At 40.2% G+C, this 20,861-nt stretch overlaps 1 protein-coding gene across 5 annotated transcripts in view; it reads right to left on the bottom strand.

The window, feature by feature from the left end:
* Positions 1-20,861, bottom strand: part of Reln (reelin) — a 437,778-nt gene that overhangs the window by 156,736 nt on the left and 260,181 nt on the right. For all 5 annotated transcript variants that reach the window (XM_040735124.1, XM_040735123.1, XM_040735122.1 and 2 more), the window contains exons 11-12: positions 18,712-18,857; positions 4,865-5,016 (exon numbers count right to left, since the gene is read on the bottom strand). In XM_040735124.1, coding sequence (XP_040591058.1) covers positions 4,865-5,016; positions 18,712-18,857 — 298 coding nt within the window. The remainder of the gene's footprint in view (positions 1-4,864; positions 5,017-18,711; positions 18,858-20,861) is intronic.

A 20,861-nucleotide genomic window follows, 5' to 3' on the forward strand; every position in this document is an offset into this window, starting at 1 on the left:
GAACTGAAATAATGAAGGCAGACATAGTGATAATGTAGACTTCCAACAGATGTTTACCATTCAGGGCCCACAACCTGTAGAGAATATTATGATTTTGACACTGGTATCATTATTTTTAGCATTTAATTATATCAGTGTGATAAAGCAGTTACTAGAGTTATTGGAAATGGTGGTGCCTGGGGGAGGATCAATATGAAACAAAATTCTCCTTTAGAAAAATATTTTTTTGTATCACAACATTGGGTACATATTTAAAAATTACCAAGAAGAAACTAAGACTGTGTTGGGTCACACTGTGTGATTTTAGCTTACCACATCTAAAGACACAGGTCTGAAAGACCAATTCTGTGTGGCTTCATTAACTGGTTCCTGGCCTCGTCTCTGCTCTCTGAGGAACAGCAGTTGCTGTTCTGAGAGAAACACATGTGGGACAGTCACACAGAACAGAATGGAAAGAAAGGTCTGAGAGGAGCCAAGATGTTGAGATGATGACAGAGTTTATCTGAAGACCCCTCTGAGGGCAATCTGTCAGTCCCGTGAAGCTCAGAGACAGCAGCTCCTACAGGGAGAATGCAGTCTTGCTTAGCTTATGAAGCTTTCATGCGTGGGGAAAGAGGGACTCAGGAGGCATCTTGTAGAGCAATTAAAGCACAGACAGATTTCAACAAAAGCTGGTAGGATCGTCAGTTTTAGAACACTCAAATAGTGCTTTAAACAGCTTTATAGACACTGACTTGTGTGAAGAAAGCGATTTTGCTAAATTTTGCTATGTTCAAAGTTCTACGCTAGGAGGAGAAATACACCTTGACTTCAGTTTATCATTTAATGAGGAAAAATAAAAAATGAAAAACAAGACAAATACACAACAGTGGCCACTATCCCAGGCTTTTCTTTACATAGTGTGTGTTACCTGTGGCCAAGCATGACATGGAATTACTAATAGTCATCAGACACTTCACTTTCTGAACAGCTTGCTATTATAATTGTGGGGGGTGGAGGTGGAGGGTGGGTGAGTGCATGCACATACACTCATGTTTCCATGACAAAGAATCCATGTTGGGTGTATTCGTATATTGCCCTTCACCTTATTTTTATGAGGTAGGCCTCTGCCTAAAGCTGGAGCTCGCCTGTTAGCTAGACTGGCTGGTCAACAAGCCCGAGAGATCCTTCATCTCCGTCACCAGCGCTGGCTGCAGGAGCTCACTGCTGCACTGGGCTTTTGACATGGCAGTGGGGATTCAAACTCAAATTCTCATGCCTTTACCCCAGAGCCATCTCCCCAAGCCATGCTTCATTTCATCATTCATTCTTGTGGGTAAGACTTCTCCTGCGTCTAACCTATAATCTGCTTGTCAGACTTCGTCATAGCATGTACGTATGAATCTACAGAAGGAAACACGGCACACAGAAAGGGCTCATTAGGACCTACGGTTTCAGGCATCCACAAACATCACAGCATATGGGAGGATCCGCATAAGAAAGAATAATTAGCCCTGATGGCATTGCCATGATAGGTTGTAGTAAAAAATCCAGAGAAAAGATGTGTAAACAAAAAGATCTGAGAACAAAGTAAATGCGTACTACACATTTTCAGGGGAACAATAAAAAGATAGTAACATGAATGGTATTGATTAGATTATTTTTGTCTTGTTAGCTGAAGTTTGGCTCTAAACACCGTACTGAATCCTGCTCCTCAATAATGTTTGTTGCAAACGTGAACAGATAAATAAGGGAAATGTTTTTTGTTTTTTTTTTTTTTTGAGACAGGATTTCTCTGAAGCCTTTCCTGGAACTCGCTCTGTAGACCAGGCTGGCCTCGAACTCACAGAGATCTGCCTGCCTCTGCCTCCTGAGTGCTGGGATTAAAAGTGTGAGCCACCACTGCCCGGTTGGGAAAAGGAGTTTTAACTGAATTCTGAAAGTTGTTCATGCTTTGCACAAATGGCAGTCATAAAAACTGGTATAAACCAAGGATTGGACATAGCATAAGCTGTGTTTGAGAGCAAGTGAGACCTAGAACTAATGAACAACTAGCCATGCGTGTTCCAGAGCACCACACCGAGAGAGGGCTTACTTACAAACCCATCTGTGTCCTTCTCATATTGCTTTTATTTCTTCCCAGGTGCCACATTCGGGGCGGTCCAGCTTTCCCCCCTCCATCCCTGATTCACCCTACCTATCTCATTGCCGTCTATCGGCAGCTTTGGGAAAGTAGTTCAACATTCAAAGTTCAGCCACAAGCCTGTTTCCTTTCTTCAATTCATTACTCGGCACTCATTCATTGAGAAGCAGTATATAATGGTTTTCAAATGTGCTCTAAACTGTGAGCAGAGTCTTGGTGGTATTCTAGAAATCTCAGCTTAACATGCCTGATACTAAATTCTTATGCATGCCAGCCTCTTTAAAAACCAGGGGCCATAGCAGGAAATGGTACCATTCCCCCAGTCACCCAGAAGAGAAATCCGTATCGTTTTTCTCATCCTTGGCTCCTTCCTTCCCATTGTCACTTAGCACTGACTCATTCTTTGCTTCCATGAGAACACTAGACACTTAACATAGTTGCCAGACAAAGTACACTGTATGGAAAGGGAAGAACTTACTAAATTTTTGTTACAATTATTAGTTATTGTTTAAAATATTGTCCATTATAAACTTGGAACACTACTACAAGTTTAACTGATACCACTGATCTAACTAGTGTCTTGTCTCCTAGTTTCTGATTACTTTGGTCTTTCCTTCGTACTCTTGATAGAATTATCTCACTAAAAGCCAGGCAATGTAGTCCTATAAGAATCCTTTGACATGTCGGCTAGAGAAAGAGCTAAGCTCAAGTGGGACTGAGAAAATCACCACTTGGGTCACCTTACATGCGTCTGATAATTTCTTGGGAAAATGAGTCAGCTGCAAATGTATCACATACTTTGAGTTTTGTCTGAATTTCTTCCTTGAAAAGGAAGCCCTGGCTGGCCTTCCAGGGCTGGTCCAATGCCAACCCTTTATGCAGTCTTCTCCTTACCCTGCACTGCAGCTCCCTCAGCTCTCCCCGCTCTCACGGCACATGGCGCCATCAAAGCCTGCTGCATTCTCCCCACACTCAAATGCCACTTGTGGTCACAGGCTCTGTCTGAGTCACTTCCAAAGCAGCAACAGGCACAGACAAATGAGTCTGTGAGGCAATATTTTGAATGTTTTTATGTGTTAACTCATTCAGCCAGCAACTGGGACTGGGATAGCACTGCTCTCCATTCTCTATATATGTGCTACCCCAAGAACTATATTCAATATGCATGTCTTACTTTTTACTGCGTGGAGTTCCTTTTATTTAGGATGGTATACTGCTTTTGACTTACTAAAATTAAATTTTCCTACATAGGCAATACTATTTTCATGGTCTCTATATTAAGGAATCAACACAACGATGACTTAATCTTTAATAGATGTATGCAGATGGGTTCACTTACTATTGAAAGTTTAATTTCAAATACATTTTATAAGGAGGGTAAAGATAGAAAAACAAACTTTGAGTGACATATTAAATATTACAACTTTATGCTTTACTGTTTTCTAGAAATTAATAAAGTCTGATATAGTTTGAATATTATTTAGAGGAAATGAGGTCTAGATATTCAAATGCACAAACTATTTTAGAGTAAGTGAGGATGCTCTGAATTTTGAGATTACATCACAATAGACCTATGACTTCTTTTTTGTGGACAAAGTGTTGTTGGAAGCATCAAATGGGCAGTCTGCTTACAACTATGATGGTCTTAGGGTATATTTCATGCAACTCTGAGGTCTAGCTTGCAACAGCTGTACAAGTATCAGGAAGATGAGTGATGCATATGAGCAATAAACTTTGAGTCCTGGGCTCAGGACATCCTGTCCTGATGAACTGACATCTTTGCTGCTAAGTTCAAAGGTAATGTTTATTTCCTGTGTTGTTTCTGGATGCTGCTTGTGATTTTCCATTCTACAAAGAAGGCATGTGATAGGAATGACATCAATGAAATAATTTGTCACTATGCCAATGTGGACTAGTAGGACAAATTTGGCAGGCCACAAATTTCAAGCCCCTAATTTACCTATGAAGATTTTCCCAACTTTGTGTATTTGTTCCGTCTATAATGCATTTGAGTATGTTTTATGAACATTTTATGTGTTTTAAAACTTATTGACAAATATAGAGTATCATAAAACATGACTGAGTACTATAAACCACTTTCTCCTCCGTTTCCAGAACAGCAGAGTTGGGTAATAGCAAGATATTCATGAAAATAAATAGCTCGCCTTGATGAGCGGTGAGGTTACTGGCTGCTGACAAAAGGGACACCTTGTCCTTTGCTGCCTTCCCACACACCCCTCTCCACTCTCCTTCAAATTCATGGCCTCTCTTTTTGCTAATTGTTATTGCATGCACCATTGTCGCTGAGACCAAGGAAGGGGGGTGAGAGGAAGGCATTATGACATTTTGTTGTTAGGCCTAGTCATGGCATGTCAAGAATGTCTTTCTCTACAAGATGGCACCAACAAGACGGGTTAATTTACTATTGAAATTCTAATTTCAAATACATTTTATCAGGAGGGCAAAGATAAACGAGTGGCTATTAAATATTTACTACAACTTTGTTTTACTAATGTTTTCTAGAAATTACTTTTAATAAAGTGATAGACAGTTTGAATATTTAAAGGAAATGAGATCTAGATATTTAAATGTGCAAACTATTTCAGAGTAAATACTGAGGCAGGGGTGGGTATCACAGGTCTTTATTTTATCAGGGGAGCTCAGATTCCACTAATTTTCACATTACATGGTAAATAATAAGCAACATTATTTCTGTAGGAAAAGACAGTGATCCATACTTACCCATAACAAAGTAGAACCTCAGGTTCCCGTAGCCAGTTGTATCCATATAAGGAGTGCATAGTTTCCTCTCTCCGTCTTTGAGGAACACCAATGACAGACCTGATTCTATGGTTCCACACTCTGTACCAACGACAGCTCCCGTGATGTCCCATCTAAGGAAAGAAGAACAGAAAACAGGGAAGAATCATTGAGAGTCAGAATACCAAATCCAAGTTTACATGGAAATTTTTCACTTAGTGATGGATAATTGTGAATAAAGATATGACACCACAGATGTTGGGCACTGGCTAAACCTTAAACACGTGCTGTTCAGCTACACTTCTGCTTACTGACTTCAGTCAACAGAGTGCTTACTTTTCTCTCTCCTGTAACTCAAGCCCTACTCTAAACAAAGAGGTATTTATTCTTTTTTAGTGGTTTGAAATTTTCACACATAGAGGTAACGTATATTGATCAGATCGACCCTCTTCTTTCTGCTCCAATTGATCCCCTATCCCCCCACACAAAGTCTTTATTCTTAAAGTTCTTACAGTTGAGTTATAGAGTCAAATTAACACTAAGGCATGAGTGAACCAGGAGAAGACAATTCGCTCTTGAACTGTATCACAAACACTTGTATGCTGTCTGTATATTAAGAATATATGTATTACATGTAATTATTACATGTGTATGCTTGAATGAAAAGCTGTGTGTGCTGGGGAAAGTCCAGCGAACTTTCAGTAAGGAGATGAGGTTTAAGTGGATCCTGCTGAGCAGGTGCTTGGAGTGCAGCAGAGTATCAAAACAGCTAACTTCTACTGAGTACCAGCTAATGCGCTAGACCCTTTTCTAGGGACTTGACACACTAACCCAACTCCATCCTCACAGGAATTCTAAGACAGCAAGGACATCCTGATTTTAAGGGGAACTGAGACACAGAGATGTTAAGGACAGCCAACACTATATGCAATACTGTGTAGTTGGACCCCAGAGCTTATCTCTTACTTAGTAATAGATTAGATGCAGGGTTGATAAGTCATGTGAGTATGGGCTGAGAACTGGGTATAACACTAGCACTGTCAACATTACAGGTCTTCATCAGGGTGTGTGCTGAGGGGAGTAGAAAATGTACTTGAATAATTCACTGGAACACGGGGTTCAGAAAGATGACAGCGGATTCTATTCCGTAGTCACTCAGGGTGGTTTTCTTTTTCAAATATGAAAACGTGATTATGTCTTTGCTTTGCTAAAGCTCATCTAGTGGATTCCCATGGCTGTCTGGATAAATCTCAAACTCCTTAGTGCCGAGCACATTTCTGGCCTTATCTCTGTGGGTGTTGCGCCTCTCTTCCTGTGCCAGCTGTCTTGGCTATATAACAGGACTTTAAAGTTGCTGCAATCACCTCTGTCGGGTCTCCATGCCTTTCCTCACTGCTGACCAAACTGCGTCATTCTCCAGCATGCTCTCTACAGAGCCTTTCCTAGGCTCATTTGCCTAGATAGCTTCCCGTAGACAGCTTCACCACATCTCATATTTGAACTTTTGTGATACCATTTCTTATATGTACATTTTGGTTATATCTTTATATGCCCCTCTGCATCCCTGACATGCTAACTCCTAGGCAGCTGCCGCTCCTTCTCTGGTCTTCATCTAACTCAGGGCCTAATGTCCAGCGGACACTCAATAATGGTGAAGGCATTAAAGCATCGATATCAAGAGTGTATGCAGCATAACTCAGGGCCTTGCTTGGCCCGTCTTCACTTTCCTCCGCCTTCGACAGCCTTGCCTTTGCCCCGTCACATGAGACAATCTATTCTCCCTCTGTCTCTCCTAACCTCGGCCTCTCTCGTTCCTACCTTCAGATTAGCGTTCTGTTCTGCCATTCACAAATATCCTCTGTCTAATCCTAAAGCCTGGTACCACAATGACTGACATGACTGATTAGAGGACCATTTCCTCTTTTAAGTTTGAAGGCTGGTGGTTCTGCTTTCTGCAAAGGCAGATCATCACGAAACCACCTGCCCGTTCAGACCCACCCCTGCATGACCACCTGGGAATAGCTTCTCCATCAGCCTTGACGCTGGGTGAGGGCTTCCTGTCCTCAAGATTCACAGGCTTAATTGAGCAGGCCAGTACAGCATTTGTACCTCTAGGCTCCCAAGTGCCTCTCCTCTAACCTCCTCCTTGCAAGTCTTAGTCAGAAACCTCAGAATGTATTTTTGGCTGTAACAGAAGTCAAAACATTTAGGCCATTTCCACTTTTCTGGTTATTACTAGAGACGCTGAGTGGAAGGTCCTGTACGAAATGTTCACACACACATGGACAGACCTCTTCCAGCAGTCTGTCTTCCTTTACTGGTGTCCATGAGAGATACGGCTCCAATCCTGTATGGTATATACTACATTAGCACATTGGTATTTGCTGTTTTGCGTATGTAATGGTATAACCTTTGTACACCTTAAGATACTCTAGAAAGCAGCAGCTCTGACAATTGTCTGTGTTCTGAGCTTTCACCAAAATTTCTGCTGAGAAACAGTGTGAGAGTAGGGTGTGTATGTGTGTGTGTGTGTGTGTGTGTGTGTGTGTGTAGAACAGTTCATACTTCACCAATCTTCAAACTAGCTGGAAAAACTTACAATGCCATCAGGAAGGCTTAGGATTCCTATTTCTAAACAAGCATGTGTCATCATTTGGTTTTGTTAAGCTTTTAAATTTTAGCCTGGTAGATGGAGGGAGATTTTTTTGTCTTTTACATTCCTATGACTACTAATGAGGTTGGATATCTTTCCATATTTGTGATAGCCAGCTGAAGATAAGTGCTTGGAGTTGCTCCTTTCCTTTGTCTATTTTCCATTATAGTTTCACTCTTCATTCCCTTCCTTGTGATCTGAAATCTTTATTATTTGTCTACACTGTAATTTTTCTGGGATATATGTATTTTACCTTTTAGTTTCCTTATGTAATCTTGCTTATAAAAAGGTTTTAATAGACAGGCTTGGGGAGACGGCTCCACGGGTAAATCAACTCTTGTAAGTGTTCTGATACACAAGGGCCCACTATCAACATGCCATGAGGCCAGTGTTCCAACGCACAAGGACCAACTACCCACAGAAAAGCTTCGCAGGTGTGGAGTCCACCTGCAATTCTAGTGCTTGGAGGTGTAGAGAGGCACTCCCAAGGGCAAGTTAGCCATGGACTTGCTAACTGGAGATCTCTGGGTTCAGTAAGAGACTTTGATCCCGAAAAAAAGTGGAGAGCAACCTAAAGTTAGCCTCTGGCTTCCACACATGCGTTGTACACATGTGTCCCCACAAATAAACATGCACACATAGCACACACACACATGCTCATGTGAAAAAGTTTTAATGGCAGAATTCATCTTTTATTTCAGCGGTGTTTTTGGTTCTCTTTAATAAATCCTCGCCCTGAGGTTATAGAGGTATTCCCTTAAACTTCCTTTTTAAAGTTTAAAATTGTACTTTTCACATTTACATAAATTTAATTTATTTGAATTGCTTTGAAGGTGAGGAACAAAGTTGAGATTCAACTTTACTTTTCTTATATATAGATAACAAGCTGTTCCGGCACCATTAACAATTCTATTCCAAAATGCATAAAACGTCACTTAGTCACACAGTATTCTCCTCTGTGTGTGAGTTTCTTCTGGGGTCTGGTGCCATTAGTCTAAATGTCTATCCCTGTCAAAACTAAACTGATTATATTATTAGAAGGAGGCAATTTCATAAATCAAAAAGCAAAACTTACTAGTTGTTGAATATTGACTGTTCTCCTAAGACATGACATGTTTCCTTCTAGGAAATTATAGTGAGTATCTGCTATAATTTCTCCCACCAACACTTGTAAGATGTTGAAAACCATCTCTAAGCAATGTACTTCAGTGACAACCTCATTTCCTCACAGAGGGACACAAGTCCATTCAGTTTTACAAGGTAAACAAACTGTTAGAAATCCACAGATGTAAACAGAAGGATAGCCATTTTCAGGTAAAACGTTGAAGCATATGTTCCCTCAGTTCCTTTCAAAAGTTCCTCAAGTATAGCTGACTGCTCACTCTTTCCAAAGCAAAGACTACTCAGAGAAATGACTTCACTAACACCAAGCAAACACAGCTACAGCCATGGCACCACACACGGGCAACAGACTTTGAGAGTGAGATCGGAATTATTGTGTGACTTGGCAAGGGAGCACATGCTTGCAGTCCTAAAACTGGGAGTCTAAGGCAGGATGGCTATAACTGTGAGGCAAGCCTGGGCTACATAATGAATTCTAAGCTAGCTCTGGCTATCTAGTGAGACTCGCATTAAAAAATCAAGCAACGACAGAATATTATGTATAATCATACATGTAACTTTATGGACTTTATAGCTTGTTTCATGAGAAGCTTAATATCTTAAATTTATGAATGATTTTAAATATTCATTGAGTCATTTAGAGGCTCATTTCTTTAGTACTTACTTTTGGTCTTTTATTATTCATATAATAACTTGTCCTAGAACTGAAAGGTAGGGTACACATGTTAAGCAGTTTGCTTGAGGCTGTCTGGTTCTGAAACTGAGTTTGTGTCTCGGTTTATGGTTATCTTTATAGTTATACTTCCAGCTTTTCAGGATGATTCATGGAACCCTTCAGGCTTATTTATTGATCAATTGTGCACATGCATGCCATGGCGCATATGTAGAGGTAAAAATAAAGCTACCATGTGGGCTCTCTGGAGATCAAACTCAGGGGGCCAGCTCTGGCAGCAAGAGATGCTGAGCCATCTTGCTGGCCCCATTCAATTTTATGATGGACCTGCCCCCCCCTCTGTGTGTCTCTCTCTCTCTTTCTCTTTCTCTCTGCCTCTCTCTCTCTCTCTTTCTCTCGCTCTCTCTCTGTATGTATGTGTGAGCCCATGTGAGCACGCACAAGTAAAGATTATGGCAACCATTCCAGGAGCACAAGTACCTTTTTGAAACAGCTCTTTGCGATAGTGGGTCATTTGTAAATTAACCAGGAGCCTCTTAGGATGTATCCATGAAGACTCCACACTGGTTCATTGGTCTTTTACTTGCTCCATTTATCTCAATTAAACCACTCAGCCTGCTGATCCACACAGTGAGTTTAAGTCATAAATGATGCAGATGACAACTGTTTAGATATATTGCCTGCTTTAGAGCAGTTTTAAATGAAAGGTTGAATTGAAAAAGATGGAACTGTCATAGACTAAAAGACCCTTCTAATAGTGTAAGACACGTGTTCAGTAGCTACTTTCCCTTAGCTATTTGCTGTAAATTAATTACTTGTCTAAGATAATCTACGTGAGTTATTTTCACAACTTTGACCACAGACAATGCTATAATTCACATTGTATATGTACTTTCAATTCTTATTTTAAACCCAACCTTCCCCAGCTTACTATAAATTAGTTTTATTTCTTTTACTACAGCAGTTAGTTGTAAGATAAACAAAGTGAAACCAACCTCCTTTGATACCAAAATATTTATAATCAAATGGAACAAACTACTCAGTCTACTTGGAACAGAAAGATGAAAGCCATGTGCTTTCCTTGAGTTTTAAAATTAGAGCTTTTATGAAAGTCTTAATGCTTAGAATAAGTTATTGTACATTTATTAAAAATTCAGTAGGAGCCTGGTAGAGCACAAGTTCATTCTTTTATGAATTTGTGCTTGGAGGCAAAGTGCTCATAGCGGGATACAGAGCTGCCACACCCTCAAGAAGAGAGTGCCAGCTTGCCCGATTGGTCTCCAGTGGTGTCGTCCCCAAACTGCGGTCCTTTCCATTAAAAAATGACACAGCCCTGATTTTCTCTGATTGTAATAATTACATGAAATGAAATTGTAACCAAGTCTGTGAGGCCTACAGTGGCTACCTGAGGAGCTGTACAGTTTTAGCAGTTTCTTAGATGGCATGGCAATTTCCCTCAATAGTAGTATTGATTCTCTGTGCTTTAAATGGCTCTCCCTGAGGAAATGCAGCTCTGTTCCATGTGAACCACAGCTGAAGGAACGTCTGCTTAGGGGTGAGCTCTCTACAGCATCCAATTTATATTTACCCCTTTATGACTAATTACAAAATAAAAAGCCCTATCCTATTTATTATAAATACACTTGAATCTATTATTTATTACAAATAGAGAGAGGTGATGTTGGAAGAAAGAAAAAAAATTTCAAATCAATAAGATGCCCTAAGGCAACTCTGTTCTTCAGAAATAATAATATTCACAATAATATTTAATTTATAACTTTAAAATAAGACTACCTTTTGTGTGTCACAAAGACACAGTCTAGCAAGCAAAAGCAGTCTGAGGAGGTTTCTTAGTGGGAAGGCTAACCATCTTGTCAGCTGATTGAGGGTGCTTCATTAGGATCAACTCTCTTAATCAGTTTAGAGCTCAGTAATATCTCTAATGATATAGTCTCTAGAGGGAAATTTGCCAACTGAAATCATACAACATACACACACGTACTCATATATATCTGAATCTCTAATTTTCCTTCATATTTTAGGAATTTATTATCCATAAATAAATAAATACACAAGAACATTTGTTAGACAATCTTTTTGAGATAGTTAATATAGTAACTAGCAAACTTTTATAATGAATCGGTATTTTTTTAATCCGAGTTGAGATATTAACACGGGAATGTGATTCACATGGTGCCTTTTAGTATGTGAGGAGGACGATCACTGATGAGCGTTGCCAAGGTTTTAGCAGCATGGAGTGGGGATCCACATGAAGGGATTCTGGATTTTGATTTCACATGTCTTCTTTAGCAAAAAAAACTTTTCAGAGAAAGCCAAAGGAAGCGAAAAAGCATCCGTTGGTTTTAAACTCAGAATGAAAACCAAATGATTTAATTATAGGTTAGTACATAGAAAGTTAACACGTTAATCAGGTGTTTCTCCACCAATACCGGCATACAAGGCACTAAAGGAAAGGAGCATTTCATATTAGGTGTGAAAGCTTGTTTTATTATATTCTTCAGGACATAGTAAACCACCTAAAGGTTAGAAATGTTAGGTGTGAACCAGGATACAAAACAAAGGCTGGCCGCATCTATACTCACCAAATTTATATATTGTTTAGACCTCATATGAATTTTCTGAGATTTAAAAGGTTCATTTCATGGTAAGGCCCAATGTAGGACCTCGTCTGTGATATTTAATAAGGGAAGTGACACTGGTGGAGACCCCTCCACATTAATTTATATTCATGAGGTTCGTCTCCTGCAGGGTCCTCTGAACTCCAGCAAGGTGTGTACTGAGGCTTCAGTGAGGATTCTCTTCTTCCCAGGACTAATGGTTTCCCCTCTATTATTACACACATGGGAGAAGGTAAGCGATGAGCCCTCAATAAAGGCTTCCCAGCATGCCCTGCTTCCCAACATTTTACTCACATTCAGTTTCGTTCCTGGTTTTTATCACACGCATAGTGTCTAAGCATACCTGGCTGGGATAGCACTTATTTGGAAAGCTGGTTTTACAATGGTGAGAAGACACAGAGTTTTCTCAATATACAACAACAACAACGCGGCCCAGACTGGAGGCTGCTTAGGAAAAAGCATGCACTGCCTGGACACTCCGGAGTCTCAGGAAACAAGCTTCATCTTATACTTCTGAAAACGGGGCACCCCTTTGCTTGCTTTGCTTTGAAGTAGGACATCACCCAGCTCAAAAAACTTCAAAAAACTATAATGAATGTTTTATCCGTTTTTTTAAAACTGGACTTATCAGACTAACAATTGTGGTTGATACAGTATATAGCATACTATTGCTTAAACAACTGTCAAATAAGGAGACGTTTAGCAGAAAGAAAATCCCTGTTTTATCTTTCTGTAGCCCTTAGAATTTATATGAAGAATGGTTTTGGCATATTTATTTAGCCATTTAAAATGATTGTTTCTTAATTCTTTGCTATAAAACCATTCTACTGTTAAGAAAGCAGTATGCTAATGTAGACCAAAAGACAGAGATGGGGAGCAATGCCCGTTAGCAGCCTGTGACTGGTCAACCGAAACTCTCTGAGGATCGTGTGTGCCTTCAACACAAACCCAAAAACCATTTACACTAATTACATTTTTACATGTGTGTGTGCGCACACGTGTGTGCATGTGTGTGTGCATTTACACGAGTGTGTGTGTCTGTGACATGCATGTATGCTGGCATCAAAGGACAGCCTGTGGGGAGGGTGTTCAACGGTGTGTTCTGGGGGTGGAGCTCCACTGACCATGCATGATTATCATGAAGGTTCTTTATTTGTTGAGTCATTTTACCAGCCTATCAAGTAATTTTTTCCTCAGTGACATATTCTCCTTGTATATTTTGAGAAAGACTTAATTTATTGGTCTAGTTAACTTTGTATTTCTTTCATATCTTATTAAACAATACAAATATAATTTTCTCTTGAACATTGTTTTGGCAATCTATTACTGACAGTAAGTATGGGTGAATAACAACTAATTATTAACATGTTCAATTGTTCATGCACCAGGTACTGCAATTTCTCTGGTTGATTACAATACCTGGATGGTACAGACTGCCGATGACACCACACACTTTGGTTGTAGGGCACAGAGAAATAAGTCTCTAACTGACCAGGACACTTTGTACCTGCTGGCTCACCTTTATAGTGCTGGGACATGGATGAGCTAGCCCAGTGCTAGACCCTGTGCCCCACAGCACCTTCCTACCACACTGACACATGCCTGGCAACACTGTGTGTGGGTGTAGCCCACAGCTACCGCCGTTAGATTTACGGCATGCTGCATATGAAGAATCTATGCCATTCTGTAAACAGGACCAAAGTCCATGGTTATGGAATTCATAGGCCTGCCGTTGGGGGAGACTACTGTTGTCGTTTTGTTCAATAGTCATTGGTTAAACTGCATTCTAAGTATTATGTTTTAAGGTTAAGATACCATTTTCTGCATACCTGGCATATTACTCCCCCATGTGTGTGCACGCTCCTGTGTTTGCACACACACACATGCACCTGTGTGTGCACATGCCTAAGCGTAGGCTGGGTCAAACTCGAGTGTTGTTCCTCAGGAGCCCTGCATTTTGTTTTCCTGATACTGGGTCTTTTACCGAGATTTGAAGCTTGATAACTGGATGAGGGTGACTGGTCATCAAGGTCCAGGAACCCTACTGATTCCAACCCTTCCCTTCCAACCCTGGGATCACAAGTGCATGGTACCATGCATGGCTTTTTTTTTTTTTTTTGGTTTTACGAGACAGGGTTTCTCTGTATTGTTTTGGAGGCTGTTGGTCCAGACCAGCCTCAAACTCACAGAGATCCGCCTGCCTCTGCCTCCCGAGTACTGGGATTGAAGGCGTGCGCCACCACTGCCCCACCCATGCATGGCTTTTTAACATGGGCACTGGGATCAACTTCAGGCCTTCAAGCATGTTTGGCAAGTATCCCATCAACTGAGCAATCTCCCCAAACCCTAATTCCTTTGTCTTATATGTGATACAAGGACTCAAGATTAAAATATTCAGTTTACTAATTTATTTTTTAATTAGGCATATATTTATAACTGGGAGAAATCTAGCAAACTTGTTTCAACCATTATGTTTTTTTCTCATCTCTAATTTTTTCCTTATTAACCTGTTCTGGTTTCACAAATGCCATATATTTCCTCACCCCTCTGAGGATAACAGGCAGCTTCTGAGACAGTCTATATTTTTTCATTCTGTTATTTTGTTTACTCAACTATTAGCTTTTTAGATGGATGCTTTTACTTAACATTGACTTTTTAAAATCATATTTGGATATCCCAGATCAGTTGTTCTTAACATTCCTAATGTTAAGAACTTTAATATAGTTTCTCATGTTGTAGTGATCCCCAGCCATAAAATTATTTGTTTCTACTTAACTATAACTTTGCTACTGTTACGAATTGTAATGTAAATGTCTGTGTTTTCTGATGGTCTTAGGCCATCCCTGTGAAAGGCTCATTCAACCCCCAAAGAGGACATAATCCACAATTGGGAACTACTGAACTAGATCATTTGTTGAAACTGCTTCCTGCACTTTAACTGTCAGTGAAAAAAATGCCAGGTAAGTTACCATGGGTAATGATTGCCATGGAGCTGCCTGGCAAGTAAATGTACAACAGATGAGAATTACCATGGAGCTGGTTGGTAGGTAAGGCACCATGGGTGAGAATTACCATGGATCTGGTTGGTAGGTAAGGGACCATGGGTGAGAATTACCATGGAGCTGGTTGGTAGGTAAGGCACCATGGGTGAGGTTTGCCATGGAGCTGATTGCTAGGTAAGGGACCATGGGTGAGGATTGCTATGGAGCTGGTTGGTAGATAAGGGACCATGGGTGAGGTTTGCCATGGATCTGACTGGTAGGCAGAGGACCATGGGTGAGGATTACCATGGATCTGGTTGGTAGATAAGGCACCATGGGTGAGGATTGCTATGAAGCTTGTTGGTAGGTAAGGCACCATGGGTGAGTATTGCCATGGAGTTGGTTGGTAGGCAAGGAACCATGGGTGAGGTTTGCCATGGATCTGACTGGTAGGTAGGGGACCATGGGTGAGGATTACCATGGAGTTGTTGGTAAATAAGGCACCATGGGTGAGGATTACCATGGAGTGGTTGGTAGATAAGGGACCATGGGTGAGGATTACCATGGAGTGGTTGGTAGATAAGGGACCATGGGTGAGGATTACCATGGAGTGGTTGGTAGGTAAAGGACCATGGGTGAAGATTACTATGGAGTGGTTTGTAGGTAAGGGACCATGGGTCAGATTTGCCATGGATCTGACTGGTAGGTAGGGGACCATGGGTGAGGGTTATGATGGACACTCACTGCTCTGAAGTTCATTTCCAGACATCCTTTCATTGTTCCTTCCTGGAGACAGGAGCCTGCATTTAAAGTCATTCAACAGTTCCTACAGCTGTGACTCAGAGCTCCACCCTAATCCAGTACCCATACCTGGAGCAAAGCTGAGGTGATGTTTATGGTGTCTTATTCAATGAGCATCTTGGACTATAGTTCCCTCCTCCCCTCCCTTCTCAGATCCTAGTTCATGGCCATCCCCACAGCCTCTCTTCCCCAGGTTCTTTAGAAATTTCTGGGTACCTAGTGGGATACCTTCTTGTTTTGATCATTTATCTTGTTTTATCATTTTTCTCATCAGAGATTCATTTTCTCATTTCCTGTAATTTTCAAGGACTTGGAGAAAGAATTTGGAGCAGGTGGTAAAAATAAGAGCATGCTATATTGATTAAAATTTTGATAGTCATTAATTTGCAGATTTTGCTATGTCTTGGACATACTGGCAACAAAATTAAACATGTCTTCATAAGATATTTAAATATTACAAACATATAAGGATACAAGGCATATATAAAAATCCACCTTGTAGCAATGTGTCATTCTACCAAGCCTTTTCCCACCTACAGACAGCCTTAGCTAGGTGAGATACTGTAGCTGTTAATTAAATGATGTGTCTGGAAGGTTAAGGCTAAGTTCAGAAAGACACATAAATTATCAGTGTATCTATTGAAGCACCCTCTCCTGCAGTAACAGCTGTGTCTTCTTTAGAAACAGCAAAACTAAAGCTTTAACATTCTACTAAAAAATGCCCATCAGTGATGGGACAGCCCAGAGATGTGCAAGCCCATGCTCACAGCCATGTGATGTGAGTTCAAAGGCTTGGATTCTATAGTAGAAAACATGGGCAACTGGGGAAATTGTTTCCAAAAACATTGCCACAATGACTTGCATTTTCTTTCCACCCTCGTTATTCACATAAAATAATTAAAGCATACTATTTTTAGGGGAGCATATTCCTTTACTCTTTATTAATTATTACCAAAGAAAAACAAGTAGAATGAATGGGCATCTACATTAAATATTTAATTAGGATTTTTCCAGTGGTCACCCTGGAACACGGAGAGCTTGCCATCTGCCTGTCATCACTAGCAGATGATCTTCTGATGGCAAGTTGTGTTTCTGGATAGTGGTGGTTGACAGGAAGACTGAGACAAACAGGCAATAAACTTGGCAGACAAGCAACATAACCTAATGCTTTTGTTTGTCATTTCTTGCCCTGTGTACACATGCACCACACATCAATTTGACTTTGTGAAAAGTTATTTTTTCTGAAGCTCCGATAAAATAATTTTATCAGCATTCTTTGATAGACCAATAAAACAACATCTGATAGTCCATTAAAGCAGCATTTTCTCCTTGTGTCCTCTTCTTGTGATCCTTATGCACCTCAAAACTTACTCGTAAGTGGACTTTTAGTTCTTTTGAGATGATGATGATTTTGGTTTTAGCCAAAACTCTCTTACAACATTAGCATTTTATTAGAGTGAAATGTTTGATCTGTCTTTGGATTATTACATGCTCTAATGTAGGTTTGGTATCTTTTAATATCAAGTGAATTTCAGTTATATTTATTGTTTATTTCTGTTGCTATGCTAAAAATATCTGGACCAAAAGCAATTTATAAGAGAAAATGTTTATCTGGCTTACAACTCTAGGTTGCAGACCACAATTAGGAAGAGGTTAAGGCAGAAACCCAGGCAGCTAGTCATATTATATCACAGTTCAGAGCAGGGACAAATAAACTCCAGCAATATTACTTGTTTACTTACAGCTAGCTTGCTCAGCTCTTGCACTGTTCCAGACCTTGGCCTAGGGAATGGTACTATCCACATTAGACTAAGATTTTTCTCTGTCAGTCAACAAGATAATCAGCCCACAGACATGCCCACAGGTCAAGCTGCTGCAGATAACCAGCTCCTTACATAGTTAACATGAAAGGAAAGTCCAGATAAGCCTTACGAAATCTCTAGAACTTCTTCGCTACAAGTAAATAGGCTTTGCTTCTCTGACTCTGGACTTTCTTCAATGTGAGCTTTTTAATTTTAAGTTGGAACCTTGCTATATAACATAGGCTGGTTTTGAACTCATGATCCTTCTTCCCCAGCCTCCTGATCACTTTGAACTCTTTGGCTCTCTCTGTGTGTGCATGTCCATGTGTGAGTGAACAGAGGTATGGATGTGCCATGGTCATACACAGAGGTCAGAGGACAAGCTCGGGTGCCAGGCCTCTCCTGTCTTATTTGAGGTATGGTCACTGATGTTTTCTCCCTTCCCTTGCCAGGCAAGCTTCCGGGGCTTTTCCCATTCTCCCAACGCCCTGGTTTGCACAAGTTCACCCTACATGGGTGGCTTTGCATGTTTCTGGGGTTCTGAACTCATGTCCTCACACTTTCATGACAAGCATTTTTATCTACTGAACTGTATGCCCAGATATTAGGTGTGAAGTTCCCAGAAAAAGGCAGATTACACAAAACATAAAGAAAACCCAAACCACCAAACACCCTTAATGCTTCTGGTCTCCCATCCTTGAACCTCAGTTGCAAAAACTCTTTTATGTATCTCCCAAAGATAAACTATATCCCCTAAATAGCTTTTTATGGATCAAAACCACATTTCAGTTAAAATCAGGTAGTAGTACCCATAAATCTCAGTCCTCAGGAAGAGAAGTGAAAATCTTAATATAATTGTGGTGGAAAGACTTTGAATTCTAGTATTGAAAAAAATATTTTTCCAAGTAAAAGCTAAATAATATGAATATATATTAAGTTATGAGGCATATGTAACCACAACTTTTTAAATGTGTATAAAAGCACCGTGTTACTTAATAAAGACGTTTAGGGTACGTATCCCCCTCTTGGCTCGTCTGCAATAAAAATCAGTGTTGATTTAAGCATGCTTCTGCTGCTCGTTGATACGCACTCACTTAAAATGTGCCTGCTGGGGTAAGGGAGGTGGGACACACAGCATGGGAGATAACAATTACTCACCCTGTGGGCTGGCTCTCAAATTCTTCTGACCACTGCTCTTGAATATCCTCTGTAGAAAGATCTACATCCCGGGTGGTGGCAAAATTGAACTCGCTGCCTTCATTTCCATGGAAATAAATGGAGTTCCCATCTGACTGACAGCTATGCTATAGATTAAAAAAGAGAGAGAGCGCATGGGGTGGCTGTTGAATTGGCTTTGTATCTGTTTTACTCAAGTATAATTAGAGTTTTCAGGAAATTCATTACATTATTCCCTCTACGATGGACTCGCAAATCAAAAGGGCTTGTTACCTCCCTTTTGCCTTGCTTAATTCAATTATAATTTCCTCTAACTGATTAAGTCATCACAAAAAGGAGTCAAGAGGGCATTTGAGCTTTGCCATTTTAGCCTTTAGTATGAGACAAGAATATGTTAATTGGAATAATATCCCATCTTTACCATAGCCCTTGTTGTGAGAATTAAGCGTGATAATGACTTGTCATGTATTTTCAATTCTGTGGCTATAGGCTAAATCACAGTGACCTTTTCAATATTCCGTGTAGTTCTGACTTGCCATTCAAGTCTTTCACGATTTGTCTGTAAATGGAGTATGAGTAGAGTAGCCAGCTAATCAAAACATGAGACGCTGAAAAGGTCACCGCCATCCCTGACATGCCATATAATCTTAGCCATATTTTCAGCAAAAGTTTCTGACCAGAACTGAGAAGAGCATGATTTTTCCAGTGAGAGGCTTGGAAATCACAAACTCTGTTGCTGTTTGACAGAACACTTGTGAAAGAAAAGAGAGTTTATTGTGACTGAACCTTCAGCACACACTTCTTAGCTTGATGTGAATGGCCAAAGGCCAGATGAAAATCCAGAGCTAAATAAACTGAGTGTCTTCTTCTCAATATTGGAACCTTCCCTTATGGCTTTTCGACAATAAATCATAAAGGGAAATGCTAACATATTTAAGAGTGAACACTCATTTACGTTTTGATACTCTTAAAATGAGGTAGAGATGCAGAAAAGCAATTGGACAAAAATACTCATTATGCCAATGACTCCATGGAGCAGGGACATTTCACCAGATCATAACGTAGTGCCTGGCACAGTGGGCAAAAACATGTCAAACAGCTCACTGTGTAAAAGAAGTAACGGCATGGCTCTGACATTTTTTCTTTAAAATTATTTTATTTGTGTGTGTGTGTGTGTGATGTGTATGTGTGTGTGATGTATGTGTATTCACAAAAACCACTAGAGATGTGTCTTTTAATAGAATAGTTAACCAGTCACATGTGAGGAATCTGGTTCAATGCTTAGCACAAATAACAGTAACAACAAAATAATGCTAGTTTAGATGGGAAATAATAAATATCAGATATAGGGACACTGGTAGGTAGCATTAGTGTATGAAAGTATGTAAAAGCTGGTCATAACTACTTCTAGAAGTACCCAGACAAGCAGACTTAACAAATGAGCAGGTCTCCATCTGCTTTATAAGGAGAGAGCAAGATCTATGTTGGATGACAAATATATACATAAAAATGAAGATATAATCACCATTTACTGCACCAGCGTAATTCTGAACAGTATTCTAAATATGTATCCTTAGACCCATAGACAAATGTAGCTCTTGCCCCTCATCAGAGAAACTTCTCTTTGCAGCAGACAGAGACCATCAAAGAAAACCACAGCTGATCAAGATTCAGAGAACAAGTAATTGTCTGGTGCCCAGCCCCAAACGATCATCTACAACACAACTTCTGCATCTAAGACGTAGGAGCATCTTCAAAGAAGGGATGGAAAGATTGTAAAAGCCAGAGCAGGATGTCCATTGTGTGACTGTGTCTCCTAGAAGAGACAGGGAAGCTACACACATGAAATCTCAACCAACACCTGAGCAAGAGTGATACCAACAGTCAAGTTATGGGAAGGGGTAAAATCACACAGGACCATAAACCCTGACAAAGAACTACTGGCAACTAAGGACTTTCCAGAGTGGGGGAAATTGGTTTTTCTTAGGGAAGAGGCTCCCAGCTGATTATCCAACACCAACTTGTCAGCCCTGAAATCATTTACATATAAGCAATATAACAATATTATATGGGTCGAGCCTATTGTGTGTATATATTTAGGACCTTCTCTCTCTGTCTCTTCTCCATCCCGC

Source organism: Mesocricetus auratus, unplaced genomic scaffold (assembly GCF_017639785.1).
Source record: "Mesocricetus auratus isolate SY011 unplaced genomic scaffold, BCM_Maur_2.0 Super-Scaffold_100043, whole genome shotgun sequence".
Taxonomy (NCBI): domain Eukaryota; kingdom Metazoa; phylum Chordata; class Mammalia; order Rodentia; family Cricetidae; genus Mesocricetus; species Mesocricetus auratus.